General features: G+C 30.6%; 1 protein-coding gene across 1 annotated transcript in view; it reads right to left on the bottom strand.

Moving 5' to 3' along the window:
• Positions 1 to 20775, bottom strand: part of LOC142329861 (putative ATP-dependent RNA helicase pitchoune) — a 56370-nt gene that overhangs the window by 17522 nt on the left and 18073 nt on the right. The window contains exons 6-9 of the mRNA XM_075374745.1: positions 17689 to 17949; positions 15903 to 16052; positions 9519 to 9683; positions 5630 to 5770 (exon numbers count right to left, since the gene is read on the bottom strand). Of these exons, the coding sequence (XP_075230860.1) occupies positions 5630 to 5770; positions 9519 to 9683; positions 15903 to 16052; positions 17689 to 17949 (717 nt within the window). The remainder of the gene's footprint in view (positions 1 to 5629; positions 5771 to 9518; positions 9684 to 15902; positions 16053 to 17688; positions 17950 to 20775) is intronic.

Genomic DNA, 20775 nt, shown 5'->3' with positions numbered 1-20775 from the left:
AAACTAACCTGCACAATAAAATAAAAATTTATCATCAGTTGATTTAATTTTTCTTTTATTTCCTCTATATAATATTTATTTTTATTTCATTAATTTCTGTAAAAATACAGATTGTTAACATAAACCAAATTAATTAAATAAATAAATAAGACTGTATAAAATTATACGTAACTAATAATAAGAATATTAAATGGAATATAATGAAATTCTATTATAGAAAAGTGCAGGAATGCTTTTAGGTATTATGATATTCTGAAATTTCATTAAGAACTGGTAATACAAACTGTAAAATATAACTTGCATACAGTGTTGCTGAAGTGCTAATCTAATTTTATTTTGAGTGTTATTAACCTACAACAATGTTTTAAGGAAGGTACGACTTTGTTTTAAGACATTTTTACAAAAAAAAATTACAACTTTATTTTGTCTTCTAAAAATGAAAAAAAAAAAAAAAAATCTGGTTGTGCTAATCTGTCAAATTTACCTTTTTTATTTGTGAGAAATCACATAAGCTGGTTGTTTAATATTAATAGTGTCTACTTTTTACAAATGGTTCTTTTTGATTAACTCATTTTTTTTTAACAAAATTTTCTAAAGAATGGAGCAGTAATAATAACAAAATTAATTACAAATATTACCTCAGTAATATTTGAAACTGAAGTCATTAAAACTTTTTGATATCATTAAATGAATGTGAAGTAGCAGTGTCATTTAGTGGGTCTTTTTTCTTTTTTGTTACCTTTAATTATCTTTGTTTCTGTATTGCATGATGTTGCTGTGACACTACTATTATCTCTTGCTTGATCAATTCATTTATTATAAACTGCAGAACATTAGCAGCAGTATTGCCTTCAAATCTAAAACTGAAATATTCTGTTATGTGCTAACCATGTTGTATGTACAATTCTTCCTGGAGAAATTTAACAAGATTTCTACAACATTAACTTCATTATTGAGAAATTTTAAGGAGTATAGTCTGCAACAACTATTGATCAACATCATATCAAAATTGAAAAGCAAAACTAAACCATGGTTTTACCTTCATTGCATTATGGGAATCAGTTTCTGCATTTTAATCCTTCAGAAATTTATCATCTTGTCAGGATCCATATAAGTATTTTCTTAATTGTTTACTCAATGACATTTTATTATTATTTGCAATGTAGAGTGTAATTAATTAACAATAAATAATTGAAAGAAAAGAAAGTAAACTACTCATAAGAATTATTTACACAATCTTTTGGCAAAAATAATTCAAAATTAATATTTCAATTGTCTTTTACCTGTTAAAAAAATATTTTTTTTGGGCAAACACCCAGAAGGGGTAAACTATTTGATAAAAAAAATATATAAAATAAAATGCTTAATTGCCCTTAACAAAGATTCAGCAATGCCAATTTTGATGTCACTTACCTATTGGTTTATCATTTCCTTTCTAAATTATTACACTTTATTTTTATATGAATTATTTTACCACTGAAGGATTCAAATTTGGGCAAATACTGTTTATTAAGTCCTAAGATTTAAGTTGGAAAACTCATTCTTTGGCATAGATTTACTTTGTTAAATTTTTAATAAATAGATAAAACTTTGCAATAGAATATTGAGAATTCAATTAAGAAAACACATGAAAATCAAATCAACTGAAAACAAATAAAAGTTTACGAAATTTAACATTTAAAACAAACCAGACAATACTACAAACTAATTACATACTAAAACCAGACAATAACAAATAATTAAAAACAAAAAAACCCTGTTTTTTAAGTTTGATGTGTAATAACTTTGTTAAATGGGTAATAAAACACACAAAACTTTTAAACAAAATAAGTAGAGAATTTAATTCTTAACAAAATGGTGTAAAAAAAGTTGAATAAAACAAAGAAGTGCTAGAAAAATTCAAATTTTATTCAGAAACAATACATTTGACCAAAATGCATTATATGTATCAGTTTATAATAAATATTGAAAAATGAGCTCACCATTTTCTACACATTTCTTGGCATGCTTTAGTACTGCTTTTGTTGCTCTGTTAAGTTTTTCAGGGCTGTCCTTAAGTTCTCAGCTGAATCCGTAATGCAGACAATAAATTCCTCAGGAGAATGTATTGTATACAATGAATTGTATGTTCTGTATACAATATTTTTCATCCATCCCCAGGTGAAAAAAATCTAAAGGTGGTAAATCAGGTGATCTTGGTGGCCAAGAATGTGGCCCTCCACGACTGATTATTTCTCAAGGAAATGATGATTTAAGTGAGTGAGAACAGATCAAGAGAAGTTGGGAGGCATGCCATCCATCGTACTGGAAGTATATTTTGCCTCTCAGTGCTACAGGAACATCTTCAAGCAGCTGCAGAAATTCTTCTTGAAAAAAGTGCCTCAGAAGAGAGTAGACCTCAGTATTTAAGCGGCCAGGTTATATCAACGGTTCAAACAGTGAAGAAGGCTGTACCATATATTGACACTAAATTGGTGTTGAAAATTGCCTTCCATCATTTCACAAGGATTTACTTCTGCTCATGTATGTATTACTTATGCTCATGTAATTGTGTAAGTGGTTGATGCAATCTCAAGTGAAATTTGCTTCACTGGTAAACAAAATATACTTGTACAAATGTCGATTAGAATTCCACCAGTTGCAAAACTCGAAGTGAAGCGAACTAGCTGCTGGAACTATCTGAAACGGCTGTTTATTATAAAGATTAAACTTGTTTTGTTCAAGTGTCTCCCAAACCATCAAAGCTATTGTGCATCTAAGTAAACAAAAGATAGGTGAGAGATAGGTTTGTGCGTCGTGTAATTGTGCTGCCCCCCTACCACAACCTCTGCGATTACCAGCTCCATTGCATCAGTCTGAGCTGAACTATGGGCAATTGAACATGGCCACTACGATCGATGTTCCCGCCAAGTGTGAGCTGCGATGTGTGACACATTTTCTGCAAGCTGAAGGATGTAGCGCTGCTGAAATCCATCGTAAAATAAGCCTAGCGTATGGTGAAAACTTTGAGTGATGGTAGTGTATGGGAAGGGTGTAGGAAATTTAAAGAAAGGTATCCGTATTCATGACTTGGGCAAGGACACAAGTATGTCACTACTGTACGCCTGATTGAACGTGTTGATGATTGTCCACGACAATCAGAGGTTTATGATAAGTAAACTTTCTGCAGAAATCCCAGAAATTTCAATGTCTTCTCTGTACATAAACGTGACTAAAGACCAAGGAGTTCAGGCAGAGGGTGCATGTTGGGTCCAAAAATGTTGAGTGGTGTTCACAAAATGCAGTGAACGGCATCAGCCTTAACATTCTCACACATTACAATAATGAGGGAGAAGGAGAGTTTTTAAAGACTATTGTTATAGGTGATGAGACTTGGATCCAGTATGACAATCCAGAAACCAAAGAACAGTCTAAGCAATGGATGCACACTTCTCCAAACAAGTTGAAAAATTTCAAACAGACACTGAGCAACAGAAAAACAATCGCTACAGTTTTTTGGGACCATAAAGGTGTCTTGTTGGTGGACTTTATAGAGCAGAGGACAACAATAACAAAGGAAGTTTACTGTGAATCTTTACATCACCTCTACAGAGTAATCCAGAACAAAAAAAGAGGCATGCTCTTGTTTGATGTGGTTTTGATCTATGACAATGCACAACCAAACTGTGCCAATGTGATACAAGACCTTCTCAAACAATTCAAGTGGGAAGTTTTCGACCATCCACTGTACAGTCCAGATTCTTTCAAGAATTGAAGGCATGGTTGGGCGGACTACACTTCACCATGAATGAAGAACTTCAGCAGGCTGTCAAGACATACCTTAACTCACTGGCAGCAAACTTCTTTGAAGAGGGCATCGGAAAGTTAGTGTTACGATATGACAAATGCCTCAATTGTTCTGGCAATTATATAGAAACATAAGTTAGATACTTATTAAGTTAAATACTCGTATTTCCTGAAAATTACAAAAAGTTGCGCTAATTGTTTAGGGATCTGGAATCCTGTGTTTTGGAAAACGTAATTCATATTTTACTGCAGCAGCTGGAGCACTACCATTACACACACCAAAAATAAATACTGTACGAGCATAATCCTCTGTAATAAGTGTTCGGAATTACTTCAATGAAAACCAATCATGTTCAAACAGATAATGACAGCACAGTTCACAGTACCCCATATACTTAATGCACCTTACAGAACTATTTAAACATTTAATACAGTATTGCGCATTGTTGATCGGCTGTTGTGTTATTTTATTGCCAACTTTGAAATAATTTATTCAAATAATTTATTGTATTTCTGTTACTGTTGCATAATTTCCAATTTTTCAGCAATTTTTAACAGTAAATTTTGTTTTTACAAAATTTTCACGTCATCAAAAAAGAATTTGGTTTTTGTTTACTTAAATAAGTACTTTTCTGATGAATGTAGTAATGTACAGTTTCTAAATAAAATTCAATTTTTTTCTTGTTTTATTCAAACCATTTTGTTCAGAATTAAATTATCTGCAAGTTTAGTTTATAAGTTAATTACTCATTTAACAAAGTTATATGTCAAACATAAACAGGTTTTTTACCCCAATTTATTGGTTTTTACTTTGTATTTCTCAGAAACTACTGAAGATACAGTTCTGGGACCTATTTTATTCAATTTTTCTGATCAAAAACCAAAACAAATCATAGGAAATTAATTAAATAAAAAATTTCAGTACGACGTCATTTCACCAGGGTAGCTGAAATCTTTCACTAGCTGTAACTATCAAAGCATTTTAGTACATATGTTTATGTGAACCTTTTCCATTATTTTCACAAGTAGAATAGGTTATGAAAGTTTCAGGAAAACTTTGCGATACACCTTGTTTATGTATATATAAAATATATACACACATGGACTCATATACACAATTTTTTTGTGTGTAATATATTTCCATGAATATTAATAATGTATTTTTTTATGTGATGTCTATGATGGATGTGGGTGAAAATGTAAATCTGGTTACATTTCTCATCATTAATCAAAAAATCTAACCAAATTTACAATTATGGGTTTTTTACAGACAATTTTGTTTTTTTTGGAAAATCTTCTATAATTATTCATTTTTAATCACATATGAGAACAAATTTACCTATCAATGAAATCTAACTAATCTAACATTAAAAGTTACCTTTAAACTATATGAAATGTAAATTTAGTTTGATTGTTACTCAAAAATAAGTTTCATGTAATTAGATGTACATAAATAAAAATAATCTAAAATATCAGAAAAGTTTCGATAATAAAATGATTTATTATACAGGTGAAACAAAAAATGGGAACTTTTTAACTCCCTCTGTGCACCTTCCAAACTATCGTTGTTTTTGTAAAACATTTTTATTATGAAAGCACGCTGTTGACCGTTCTACTTCTCTATGGTGTGTCAAGGTTGTCTCTCATAAAGCAGTGCTGTCAATTGTATATGACTGCCACTATGCATATCAAAACTTCCCGTTTTTTTTGTGTCACCTTTATTAAACTCTTATAGTAAACGATTCATAAGTAACATAGAACTAATAACTAAAGAAACATAGAACTAATAACTAACACAAAAATGTGTACAAAACATGTACCAAACACAATATTCCAAATGTACCTTGTTTTAATCCCTCTACAGTTGCCTCATCTTTGTGATCATCTACTCCAACATAAATTGGTTCTTTTTTGAGAGCAAACTTTGTAAGAGCTTCAGTTTTAGGTGTATTTGTAGCACTAAACAACATTGTTTGTCTTCTTTCTGCAACCAAAAAAACATTTTTAAAAACGCTAGTTACTTTATAATCAACGCTATTCAGTTTCTAAATGAAGACCAAAGGAATACTTTCTATGAATTTTAAAAAGGTTAACCAAACTATTGGTTGATTTTTTTGTTGTTACAACACTAGCAATTTCAGTGAACTGGTTGGTTTCTGTAATCTTTATGTTCCTTAATGAACTGTTAGTAAAAATATTCCTTTAGTAATATTTACGTCTTTTGTAAGTGACGAATAATTTTTATTCGTTCTAAGTACTGGTGCACCAGCTTTAAAACTAATTTCAGTATATAAGCTGACCATCTAGATGCTTTATGTATTGTGGAAGTAGGTTTTTTAATTCTCAAAAAATAAAACACTACTAAGTGCAACTGTTAACTGTCCATGTATTTAATTCTAGCCCCTTGTTGGACTCCAAACCCTTTTTCCCCCTCACATAATGTACTATATGAAATAAAATGTAACATAAATAACATTTATTCCCCGCAGAACAGTTGTATACGAGGTGTGTTCAAAAAGTAACGAGAATTTTTGTTTTTTGGAAAGAATTTTAATTATTCATCTACATTAATGTTATCCCCTTCAAAATAGTCACCATTAGATATTATAGAATTATGCCAGCGCTCTTTCCAATCCCTGAAACACTTCTGGAACTCGATCTTTGGAATAGTGTTTAGCTCTTTTAGCTATTCGTTTTTAATTTCATCTATGCTTGTAAAATGATGGCCCTTTACGGTTCTCTTTATTTTTGGGAATAGAAAAAAGTCACACTAGGCCATGTCTGGCTAATATGGCAGCTGGGGTATCATTACAATGTTATTTTTGGCTAAAAATTGACGACTAAGCAATGAAGTGTGAGCAGGCACATTATTGTGGTGCAAAAACCATGAACTGTTTCACCACAAATCCGGGCGTTTTGTTTGGCTTGCTTCACGCAAACGACGTTGAACTTGTAGGTAATACTCCTAATTGATAATTTGACCTTGTGGCAAGAACTCATGATGCATTATGCTGTTAAAATCAAAGGACATGGTGAGCATAACCTTCACATTCAACCGTACTTGTTGACCGTTTTTTGGTATTTGTGATCCACAATGGCTCCACTGGGACGATTGAGCCTTAGTTTTGACATCTTATCCGTAAACCCATGTTTGATCACCTGTTATGACACGTTTCAGTAGTTCTGCATCATTGTTAACTTCATTTAGTGACTCCTAAGCAACTTCCATTCGCTGCTGTTTTTGTTTGAAATTCAACAATTTTGGAGTCACACGTTTCATACCCAAAACATCCTAAAAGATTTCATGGCATGAACCAATCGATATCCCAGCATCATCAGCAACTTCTCTGATTGTGATTTGGCAATCATTCATAATCATTTCTTTACTTTTTCCATGTTTTCATCAGTTGTTGATGTGCTGGGACGTCCGGCGTCCTGGAGATGACGTCTCGTCATCTTCAATGTCTTCATGACCTTCTTGTAAACGCTATACCACTCGTAAACTGTTGCTTTACTCATAGCAGACTCATCAAAAGCAATATTTAACATTTTTAAAACATTGCTACCCTTTATTCTATTCTTATAGCAAAATTTAATACAAATTCTCTGATCCATTATTTATGCAAATAAAAAATCGCCTATCGTACCAAAAAATGTGATATACTTTTGACAGCTGACAACAGACTAAACATCCAATATGGCTAAACATTTACAGATATTTTTCAGAAATGTTTAGCAATACAACAAAGAAAAAGTCCTGAAAATCGGGCTAATACAACCCATGAAATTTTAAAGCTCTCATTACTTTTTGAACACTCCTTGTACAATGTATTTACTCACATAATTCATGCACTTTTTTGACCATAATTTTTTATTTAAAAAAGTAGGTATGTGATTCATGCGAGGAATGATTTCATACAGGTTTATAATGAAACTAAAAGTGATAATCAGTGACAAAATATTCTGAATATTTAATCTTATTTAAATATTGTTTAAAAATTCATATTCCTGAATTATACGAGTAAATATACAGAGTGATTCAAAGAAAAGGGAAATTTAAAAAATTACACAACGTTAATGAAAATATTTTTTAGAAAATGAATTTTATTTCATGTAATTGTACAAATGTTGCCATTTTAGGATACATACATTTTAGTTTATTTTTTAAAGATGACATCTTGCAGGTGACCTCCTCTTTTACGTAAACACTCATGAAGTCTCTTCGTTAAATTGTTCATGGTTTGACATTAACATCTCAACTGGAATATCCGCAATTGCTTCTCAGATCTTTGCCTTCAGTTCTTCCGTTGTAGCAGGTCTACTGTGGAACAATTTGCTTTTAAGGTGACCCCACAAAAAGTAATTGCAAGCTGAGAGATCAGGCGATCTGGGAGGCCATCTAATGTCACCATTTCGTGAAATGACACGTTGTCCAAACAATCGGCATACAGCTGCGATCGATATTCGTGCAGTATATGACGTTGCTCCATCTTGTTGAAACCAGGCTGTGTTAAGAATTGGTGGAAATCTCTTTTGTTGTTCCACAACAATGGTTTCAAGCATAACGAGCCGACGTCACTGTAATCGCAAGACCGTTGTCATCGTCAAAAAAAATAAGGGCCTATAACACTGTAACATGACATGGCACACCACACGGTCACTTTCTGGCTGTGCAACGGACGCTGGTGTAGCTGCGTAGGATTTTCTTGTGCCCAATATCTGAAATTTTGCTTGTTAACAAATCCACTGAGGTGGAAATGTGCTTCGTCTGACATCCACAGTTCATGAACAAACTCTTCGTTATCATTTATCTTCTGAAGCATTACATTACAGAATTGTGCTCGCACAACTGCATCGTTCGGTTTCAGTTCCTGGACGATCTGCAACTTGTATGGATGGAATTGCAAGTCCTTCACTAACATTCTTCGAACACTTGAACTATGCAATTGTAAAGATGCTGAGAGACGACGGATTGACCGATGTGGACTTCGTGTGACAGCATCTTGTAAAGCTTGAACATTCTGTGGTGTACGATTCATACATTGAACATTCTGTGGTGGACGGTTCGCTCATAGCCTGGAGGTTTCTTTTTCATTGCCGAACCAGTTTCCTCAAAATTAGATATCCATGTTTTAATTGCATGTGCTGATGAAACACGGTCGTGCCGTCCCAGATTAAAATGACGGCGAAATTCTCTACGCGCTCCCTCCACACTGTCATTGTTTTTGTAAAACGCTTTGATAGCAAATGCACATTGCGCACCACTCCAAGGATCCATGACAACTAAATGGCAGGTTAGGTTAGAGAGGCTGGCACCACTTAGCAAGTGGTACCAATCGCCCACGGCTACCAACACAACTTTCAAAATTTCCCGTTTCTTTGAATCACCTGTAGTACTATCATTTAAAATTATTGAATATTAATCCAATCAAAGGTCCTAGATTTATAATATCACTGTTACTTTCTTTGTCTACTGCTAACAACATTAAATTTCTCTAGTTTCCATAAATCTTTCTCGTAATTACATACGAGGGAATTCAGATTGTTAATTAAACAATAAAATATATAAATTAAATATCACTGTTCCACACAGCCTGAGAATTACTTTGTCTAACTAAAATGGCACATGTCTTAATGAACAATGGATGTTTGGTTTCATTATTTTGTAAGAAATAGCAAATACAAAAAAAAATTACTGAATTATAATATACAGGCTTCACAAATTTACTTACTTGGAAGGAGATTTATGATTTGTTTCAGGTCCTCTTCAAATCCTATATCAAGTATTCGATCTGCTTCATCAATTATTAAACATTGTAGATTCTTGTACAGAAAGTCTGGTGTATTTTGCAAATGATCAAGCAATCTTCCTGGTGTAGCAACAAGTATATTAATACCTGTAAAAATAAAAGAAATTAGACAAAGCAAAATAATTTTATGACATTTATTTAACTCTTGAAAAAACAACAAACATCGCATTGATTATTTCAATAAAATATAAAATGGAAAGTAAAGTTATAAAATTCTACACTAGAAAGAAAATAATTCTGATGAAGCAAGAACACAAAAATATTATTTAATACCTGCTAGAGAGCTGCAAATAATAAAGTAAAATGTTTCTGCAACTAGAATGCCTCATGGAGTAGAATTCTGGAAGTTGAAGGGTTTGAGTTAAGGATAAAATGCCTATGGGCTGGAGCATTTAATAAATCAGTTTCTGTAAATTACTAAAAATTTTAATTTAATTATTAAAAATAGAAATGGGTGAAGATTTTCTGCATATCGTTATTTATTGACCAGCTGTTGGGAAAAAAAAACAGTGAATACTGGTCTGTTGAACTTTATAGTTACCATATACAAATAAAACTGCTTAAGATTATGTAAGAAATTATTAAAGAAAAAATAAACAAAAAAAACTGCTCACACCATTTCACCTACAGCACCATAAGCCAAACGTAAACACTGTGCATATTTTCTGGCTAATATTTGGTAATATCTGAGAACTATTTCGTAAAAATGGTTAGAATAGTCTAGAAAAAATGTTAACATTTAACAGTTATGTATAATACTGTATAATCTAGAAATAGTTTTAGAATCTGAAGTCAATTTTGCAGAATTACTGATGGATTAACAAAATTACTTTATTTTTTTTTAAAGCACTTTTATCAACAACTATTTTGGAAATATCAGTCAATGGGAAGTTTTCATTTTGAAACAATTAGCATTAGATGAATTGACACAAATCCATATGCACTGCTTTTCCATTGAGCATATATATACATAAATTCTATTAAATAAATAGTTGTGTATTAATTTACACAAATGCTGCTGCTCTCAGTTTTTATAAAAAAATGTCTCGTCAAAAACTGTCTGCTGATTAATAAAACTGAAATTTTGTTTGTATTTATGTATGTAATATTCTACTAATATATTTAATTTTATGTCATCCTCATTAATTTCTAATATTTATAAATTTGTGGCAATATCAGAAATAAAATGTTGTTTATTAAATGGCCTGCCATATTAGATAAACCAAATTCATTACTTTTGTAATTTCTATAATGTTCAAGAAATTACTTTTAAAGGATCTGTTTGTTTTTACTATATAAATAGCATCACACTCATTACATTTAATTTGATAAATTCCACACAGATTGTATTTTATCATTATTTTTGTTTTTAAAATATTTTTTATGTGATTATTAGGTTTGTATCCTGGTTAAAATATTTCTTTGTTTTAAGTTTTAGCATATTTTCAACAATATTATTAGTGAATAAATACTGTATGTATATAATTTTTCACTCTTTTGTGTCTGATTAAATATTGTTTGTAAGGTAGTTATTTTGTTATATGGTAGTTAAAAACTATCAAAACACAAGTCAAAACTTGATAGCTAGTTCACAGAGTAGTAATACACGGGACAAAAAATATGGGCCATTAAATTATAAAAGGTCTGAAACTTATAAAATTATAAATTTATTCAGAAAAATAATTGAAAACTAATTATAATTTAAAAATGAAAATTAACACAAACATTGATCAAAAAGATAAGTACAACAGTTCTTGTGTATACAAAATGACTTGTGAAACATGTTATTGTGTAGACAATAACCAAACAATGGATTTTAAAAATAAATGCTATAACAGGGTAAAGCTACTAGAGGGTTTAAGTACTTACAGCTGCACAAGAATGAATCATCCAGAAAAATCAAATTAGGCACATCATATTTTGAACAAAGGACATGAATATAATATAATGCAATTAATAAAACAACAAAGAATAAAAGCTTGTAATAAAGTTAATAATAAATATATCGGAAAGGTTATAAATATTATAAATATACAAAAACAAAAAATCGCTTGGTTCAAACTCATAAATGAACAAATAAATCTTGAAGCTGATAATATGATTTCTGCATTGGCAATAAAAGATAAAGATTAGTAGAATTTTGTGCTTTTTGTAAATATATGTACGTTAATATGGAATATTGTGGTGTGATATGTGTTTTTTATGTGTAAAACTGGCAAAACATAGTGTCGTTAATTTCCATTCCGATCTTTCTGAAACACTGATGTGGTGAAACATGTATATATTCCTATAACAAGGGTTGGTAAGACAATTATAAAAATTACTTTTCTTTTTAGTTAAAAATAAATCATAATGAATAACAGAAAATAATGAATGTGCTTTTATCTTCTCTTATCTAGAGATGATTGTATTAAAAAAAAAAAACCAAATGTTTGATAACATTTACAAAATGATTAAGATTAAGAAAGTTAATTTGAAATATACAATTTTTTTTTTATTATTCTAAACCAGAGTTTCTCAAACTGGGGGTCGCAAAATTAGCCTACAACTTTACACATAAACAATAATAAAATAATTTTATTAGAAAAAAATCAATTATTATAAATATTTTACTTACATTTATAAGTAAACATGTAAAGAAAATAAATTAATGAGATGGTTATGTTTGTTTTTTATTTAAAAGTTTTGCCATACATGGATCTATGTTAACAAACAAAAGAAAGTAGTTTTTTAAGTGATAAAAGATGATTCCAGTATTTACTTTTAAGAGCAACCATAGATCAAAACCCCTTTTCAGAGAGGTAAAATGTGGCAAAAGGGATTACTATTTTCAAATACTTCTGTGACTAAATTTCCATAATCACTAAAACGAGCAAGCCAAACTTATCTAAATTTTCAGATACGAATTGTAGTTGTAATGTTTTGTTGGCAGATAGTTCAATGAGCTGGTCATGAATCTCAACTGGTAACTTAGCAGCTACAACAATGTTTTCACTAAATACATTCAGTACCCATCTGTTGAGAAATCATTTTTATCTTGCAGGAAATCTCCCCCAACTAAAAGAAATTTAGTTCTCACAAATGCATCTTCATGCTACCCAAACTATGATGAATAATAGTGTCATCTTCTAAATTTTTCTCAATATAATTCGAAGTGAGTAGGAACATATCAAAATTTTTGCTTTGAAGGCGATATGTCATGCTTCTTAATGAAAGCATGAACTTCGTCATTAACAAAATGTTTTTATCACGTCCTTCTAAATTCATATTCAATCATTTAAATGTGAAAATATATCAGCTAAGTAAGTCAAGAGCAACATATACTCATTATTCTATAAAAACAATGAAAATGGCATTTGTTTATCCCGGAAAAATATTATTAATTAATCTCGCAATTCCAATAACCGGGTTGACATTTTCCCCTGTGATAACCATCTGACTTCTGTATGGAAAAATTGAGATCTTTTCTTTTTGCCTATTTTATCATATAGTTTAGTTGGCCCATTCTGTGATGGTCGACTTTTAATAAAATTAACCATTTTTACAACTTTACAAAGAATTTGTTTTGAGATTTTCTGGCATATTTTTTTTGTGGCAAGAGTATGTCTGTAAAGGAAGCGGTGCATTGATTCTGCCCTAGGTTTAAGAAAATCTTTTAATTTTTTCAGAAATCCACTGTTCTTGTCTTTGAAACTATCACCTACATACTGTAATACATTTTGTCCAATCTACGTTATAGTTTTTAGTAGCTTCACAAAACAATAAAAAAGTCATTGTCCTGTTGCATGACTAGGTATTGATTTGCAAAATATCATATTTTCTTTGACTGACCTGTTCCTATAGATTCATATCTTAAAAAACATATGAACTGAGAAATGTTTGCTATATCAGTTGATTTATCAAATTTAATATTAAAAAATTTGATCAATATGGCTTGATTTACAAATAGAAGCAAAGTATGTAATTTTTTTTTGGAGAAATTCCAAGAGTTTGCTTTTACGATTCGGATGTCTAGTTTCCAAGTGTCAAATTAACTTTGATAGCTTTATGCTTTCATTGGACAAGACTTGAAAGCAAACAATGCACTGTGGCTTTCCATCTAATGAGGTAAAACCATAATTTAAATAACTGTCATTGTACAGTCTTGTTGTTTTACCAATCGATTCACTGGATGTAGTTGGTTCAATTTGTTTTATAAAAAATTTATTCATTTTGCATAAGAATCTAATTGAAAAAAAAAGAAAGAAAAAAACAGTTATATCATTTGACCGTATAACTAAAAAACTGAAACCTCAATTATTATTGTTTTCAATAAAACTGTGCCTTAAAAACTTAATTAAAGGCACCAGACACATGCTTCGTTTTAAAATTAAACTGATGTTCTGCAATCCCTTATGTCTCTTTTACACTGCTGAGAGTATGACGTGTTCAAATGTATCATATGCATGTAGATATCAAATTGGAACCTGCAAATGTGAACTGCTCATATTTGTACAATTCATACATGCATGTATATACCCGTTACTATCAACGCAGGTAAATAATTTTAAATACATTTCATTGGGTTGGCTTGGGGGGTTGTGATACATTCTTTTTTTTTTTTTTTGCTTTTTGAGGTTCATAGAGCTAAAAAGGTTGAGAATCACCGATCTAAACAGCAACATATATGAATTAAACTTGTAGAAGAGATAATTGAAGTTGTAACAGGAGCTGATCCTGGCTAATTTAATTTTTTGAAAATTAAATTTACTAAGATTCAAAAAAATTTGCCTATTTAATCTAAACAAGAAGATTAAGATTTTATGAACATATATACAGAATGAGCAACAACAGATTGACAAAACAAATATTTGATTTTTATGAAAACAGAATCACAAACACCAAATGGTTTAAAGAAATAGAAAAAGATTTGAAAACATTGAACATCTCTAAAGATTTGATTGAAAAGAAAGATGAATTTAGAAAATTGATGCAAGAAGTTTCCAGATACAAAAGAGAAAGGACACAGCTGAATAGATGAACAGAAGAAAGTAAACAACAATTGAGCAAAAGAATGATGACTTTTTGGGGAAAAAAGGTAGTTCAAACTGTGTAAATGCAATCCTACGTGGTCAGAATGAAAAAACTCCATATTTTCACTCACTTATATAAAAAAAATCAATGTTCACAAACACTGACAAACATAAGTTTATTCTTCTAATGTGGACTGACTAAAATAAAAGATTTCCAGTGTTTGGAGTCTGGAATTCATCTAGTACCTCAGAAAAGTAGCAGTAATAAAGTTTTATAAATGTGTTTATTGAATTTTTCAGTGTTTGATAATTCTATACTTTGTTATTCTTAACATAAAGTAGAAGTTGATAACTTACACTTTTATTTGAAGTTAATTTATTGTAATATATACTCTGATTTACAATCAAAATTTTCCAGAAAAAAATAAAAAGTTTATACTATTTTTCAGGGTTTACTCAAACCATATGCAAAACAAACAAACAAACATGCGTATTAAAAATTATATACAGTTTTTTTTAATTGGAGAAATACATTGTTTAATTTCTGCAGCAATAATGTTTTTTGTGAACTATAAGAGAAAATTACAACAATTTTAAGTTTTCCAACACTTTTTAAAACAATAGTTAGAAGACACATGACAAATCTTTGACCATATTAAAGCAGAGTAATAAATTTTTAAAAGTAAAAAAAGGATTTTTAATTTTATCAAATTAAAATTTAATTTTTGAGTAAAGTTTACAATAAAATGTAAGACTGAAGTTTTCTGCTATTTTCCCCTCGATGGAAGCTGGTTTTCATGTTCCATACTGTGAAATGTTTCATGATATTTTTCAAAGGCATTTTATAATATAATCATTTTTTTATTGCAGTTTATTTTTCTTTTATTATTTTCCCTGCATGTAACCTAGTGCTGAACAACTAATTTTCATACATAGTGATGTCATTAATGTTAACATCTATAATAAAAACTACTTTGGATTATATACAAGTGCTTTATTTTTATGTCAATTTCAATAAGTTTTTCTACATATATTAAAAAGAACTTGAAAAGAACACTACAGAAGTTATAAGAAAATATATCAGAAATAAAAAAACAACCTAAATAATAACATTTTTTCTCTTTATAAGTTATACATACATACCTGCAATAAAAAAATTAATAATATTATCCTCAGTTCTGAAATTGTGATTTGTTATTAAATATATTTCAAAATTTAATACATAAATTTCTTATGAAATTTAATAAAAACAAAGACTTTTTGTAAAAACACAACTATTCCAGAAGTTAAATACCTTTAGCAAGTTTATCAGCTTCAGTTTTCCTGTTGGCACCACCCATTATAAGACCGTATGTATGATGGGTATATTTCATAAGTTCCTTTAATACACCAAATGTTTGCATCGACAATTCTCTAGTGGGAGAAATAATTATAACACCAGTTCCTAAAAAAAAAATGTTAACAAATAATTGTTTTATATACAATTCGTATATAAAAAAAGAAAAAGTGTTATAATACTTCATTAAAATAATAAAAATTTACAGAATGAAATAATGAAACAGTTAAATTTGCAAGAATTCTAAAATCAACTGTCAATATCAATAAGTAACAAATGTACAATGCCAAACTTCCTTTTACAATAAATTCACAGAAATAACAGTAATAATGGCATACATAAACATGTCATAAATTAAAAAATACTTCAAGAAGTGTCAGGTACAGTGTTTTTGATTTAAATTGCAAATTTTACATAACAATTAAATTTCTTTCATTTTTAATGCTTTTCCTGTTACGTCCAACTTTGATTTTCATTTCTAAACCACTTAAAACATCCTCAGCCTGAAATGATGATGGAAGTTCACAAACCAAGCAATGAGATTCTGCTAATTTTTTTCTTATCCAATATGGCCCCAAGTGACTATTACTTGTTCCTCAATCTCAAGTGATCCCTTGTATACACCACAATAGTACCCTTATACCACAATAGTGGTATCTTCATTGAATACCAACACCATTCTTTGAGGAAGCAATGAAAAACTGATTACAAGATATTAAAAGTGCCTTAATATTGGTGGAAATTAAGTAAAAAACCAGTTCACTTATGCATGTAGTAATAAAATTATTTTGTATTTTTAATAATCAAATGGTACTTATTTTCTGGATATGCCTCGTATAACATAAAACGCTGGCAACCTAGATTTTTGAAATAAAAATATTTCATTCTAATCATCAAATTCATTTAATTGAATTTGGGCTGGCAAACATATTTAATTTTCTTCTTCAAAAGGATTAATATTAATTAACTGTAGAGAATGAAGTGCACAAAAGGCCACAATAAATTATTGAATTTTTTTTAAGGAATAGCTAAAAAGTAATTACAAAATCATAAAAAAAAGACAATAATCTAAGAGAATTTTGATAAAAACTCAAAAAATGTTCAAAATAAAAAAGTAAATTTAAATTCAGCAGTTAATAAAACAACATTCATATTTAAATTTTCAGAGGAAAAATACATGAATGTACAAACAATTTTTATTTCTTTTTTTGCGTGATTTGTACAATATGTTTTATGTGGTTATGAGATGTTCTAATAATAACTGCTATCTATTTTCTAGGCTTTTTTACAATCAGTAACTTTAATGAAATATTTTAAAGAAACATGAGTATGAAAATATAATCTTAAAATGTGGAGTTGATATATTAGTCATAAATTTCAATACTATCTTCAACAAAAATGAAATGTCAGATGTTTCTCTACAAGATTATCAGAAAGTAATAAAGAGAAAGAAACCAGTCATCTAATTTCTCCCAATGTAATTTTATCCCATTTTTTAGATAAAATTCCAGCTAAAAGGGCAGAAAAGTAAAAAACTACGATTGTTATAATAGTACCAAATAGGTATACAAAGGAGATTGAAAACTAAAAGGTATGATATTTTCTTTAAGATTAAATTCATTGTTTTTTAGTAGAATGAAGAACTATAAATAATTATTCTTGAAATAATATTTATAAAGAAACAGTTCAATTGAATTATTGTTTTTAAGATAAATGCTACAAAAAATAATAAATGTTGGATTACCATTTCGAGGCATAAACCTCAGTTTACTTATGAGTTCAATAGCTGGTATAAGGAATGCTAAAGTTTTTCCTGATCCTGTTTTAGCTGAACCAACTAGATCCCTTCCTTCCAGTAATGGTGGAATAGCTTGTGACTGAATCTGGGTCATTCTTTTGAAACCCATTTCTGTAATTGCTTTTAAAGTATTTTCATTCACTGATCCTTCCAGTGATGAAAAAGATGCATCACTTAGTATTCCCAAAGCTAGACCTGATCCAGGAACTGTAACAAAATTAAAAAAAAAATTAGTTTTTTACTAGTGCTGGCATTAGTAGAGTACAATCATTTTATTGTGCACTACATGCATTACTTACACAGTCTTGGAAAAGTCTGCTTAAATTACCAACGCAGACAGGAATATCATACTGGAGTGCACAAAGGGCCACAAATTAGGTCTACATACATACCAAATACATTGCATACAGGAACTGAAACCCCAGACACTGTTAAAAGAATAAGGTACTGCCGGTGGTTTATCAACCAGATGGAAAGTAATAGGATGGACATACTGGATACTGGGCTTTTAGGTTTTGCGCGGACATTTTGCTGCGGGCCCAGCAACTCCTCTTGGTGGCTGTTATAGGCGGTTATAGTACAGTCTCGCGGGAGGCAGCCTGTGCTATAGCCGAAGTCAAACCAATAAATATCTTGGCTACTGAGCGTAGGGAACGCTACATTTCCAAGGTAAACAATCTGCTGACATCAGAACGAAAGCAGGAGATTGAAGACCCGGTGCCTTCCATCTTGGCAGGTCAGGTGGGGCAAATTTCCCACTGGTCACTACACGCATGGTATATTTCCTATAGTGTTTGATTTAGGTGCAATTGGATGGGTCTCCCCCAATCAGTATAACACACAGTTTCTCTCCGGGTATGGTGCCTTTAGGAGCAGTTTGGCTTGGTTTCGTTTGGCGGATTCAAGGCAATGCTCGGACTGTGGGACGGATGATACCATGGATCATGTCCTCTACGTCTGTCCCCGATACGAGGTCAAACGTTCACGAGCTGTTAGGGAACTTGAGAGAATACATTCCTTTCTGTATCTCTGTATTAACTGGATGATCTGCGAGGAGTGGTTTATAGTGGCTTGTTTCCTTTGACCCTTGCGATATGTGGGTCTGCAGAGGGAATTTAATTGAGGTATTTGATCATGGTAGGATCCCAGGTAGCTAGGGTTCCGGCCTAGACATTGGATTGGTTGGAGGTAGACGCATTGGTATCATGCCACGGTCATATTGGTAATGTTTGTGATTCGATATGGGGCTCCCGCTGGGAGCCCCAAATTAATCAATCTTTCAGTTAAATTTTTACATTATTTTCAAGTAAATTCACATAAAACAGTGGAAGAACAAAGCTTCATAGGAATTTATGTATACTTAGTGTCATATATTTTTACTTAGGGGAAATATGAAAGGAATTCTACATTAATATATATTTTTGAAAGATTGTGTTAATATTTTTTATAAAAAATTACTTCAGTCAGATTTAAGTAGCAAGAGCAGCTGTCTAAACCAAACTTAAATCAGTAAGTTCATATATTTTCAGAATTTCATTCAGCTTCTGTAAATCATATCACAACTTCAGCAGCATTACCAATGGTAATACACAAATGCAAATCATATTCTATTACTTGATTAATTGCATCAATTTTCACTTTCAACTGTATCACTGCTTTGATCAACAAAGGAACTAGTGGGAGCAGCTCCATTTGGTACAAGAGAATACTCAATGCAGTCAAAAATCTATTGTCAAGATTACCAGTCATCATCTAACTTTGTAGGACATTCATACAGCAAAGCTGGTTTGGGTTAATTTTTTGACAAGAATAAGGCATTTTAGTAATTACATTCATCTATTCTTAATTGTTAAAATCAATGTAGGGGGTGGTGTGGCGACCGGTAACGTCACAAGATGGGTGTCTTCCCCTTACGGGGTTGGGATGCTTATGAAGTTATCAGGCCATTCTTCTTTGTTGAGCCAAAGTTACTAGTGCTAGTTATCTTAATAGGAGTATATAGTACCAAAAATTGCACACTGGCAACCTAAAATTTATCTCCAACAAGATGGCACACTGCCACACTGGGAATTACATGTTACGAACTACCAACATGAACAATTTCCTCAATGTTGGATAGACTGTGATGGATGAATTCCTTAGTCATCACGATTTTCTGATGTTATGATTTCTATCTGGGGGTTTTACAAAGACAGGGTGTATGCAACGAAGGTTGTTAACATTAATGAACTAAAAAGAAAAATCGAAGGTGTAATTAATGGAGTAACTCCGGATATTCTTCATATGAGTAGCATGAAATTTGATATAATCTAGATATTTTACATGCCACAAAAGGTGCTAATATTGAACTTCTTTAAAATTAATAAATTTTAACAAAACTATCTAAAATGCGCTGTTAAACAATAAAATATCTAGAATAAAAACGCGCTGAATAATTTAGGCACCTGTACATTATATAAATCATGAAAAATCTTAACGCAGAAATCATATCAATATACTGAAAGGAAAAAATGACAGGTTTTTCTTCTTAGCAAAGAGATCCATTTTTCTTTATGAAACAATGTTAATATATACATCTTAACTCTCAAGACCTAAATTATTTGACATAATTTTATTTATCATTAAACATTATTAAGTCTGAAAACTTTAATTTAGAACCAAGTTATAATAATTACATATATTAAGATTTGACAAAACAATCTAGTTACTTTTTTCATAAGATGGTGCCACAAATTGCTCTTTTCTTTAATTAATCTTAAAATTTTTTTAATTTAAAAATCACTCCCATCTAATATTCAGATTATTATTAAAATGTAAGCGTAACTAACAAAAGTCAAGCTAATAAGAGGAAAGTAAAACTGAATGTTGCTAGTAATTTAAAACAAAAAAATTAAGAAACCTATTTCATTGGAAAACAAAAACCACTGAATGTGGGGAAAATATCTTTTAACAATTACCTGCAGTGAAGTTTTGGCTAGTAAAGTTTTGAATCTTTGAATTGCCATACTAAGAAGTATATAAGAAGTGACATTC

This window comes from Lycorma delicatula, chromosome 1, assembly GCF_047948215.1.
Source record: "Lycorma delicatula isolate Av1 chromosome 1, ASM4794821v1, whole genome shotgun sequence".
NCBI lineage: Eukaryota > Metazoa > Arthropoda > Insecta > Hemiptera > Fulgoridae > Lycorma > Lycorma delicatula.
The sequence above is the reverse complement of the archived record's forward strand: the minus strand, read 5'-3'. Positions and strand labels throughout refer to the sequence as shown.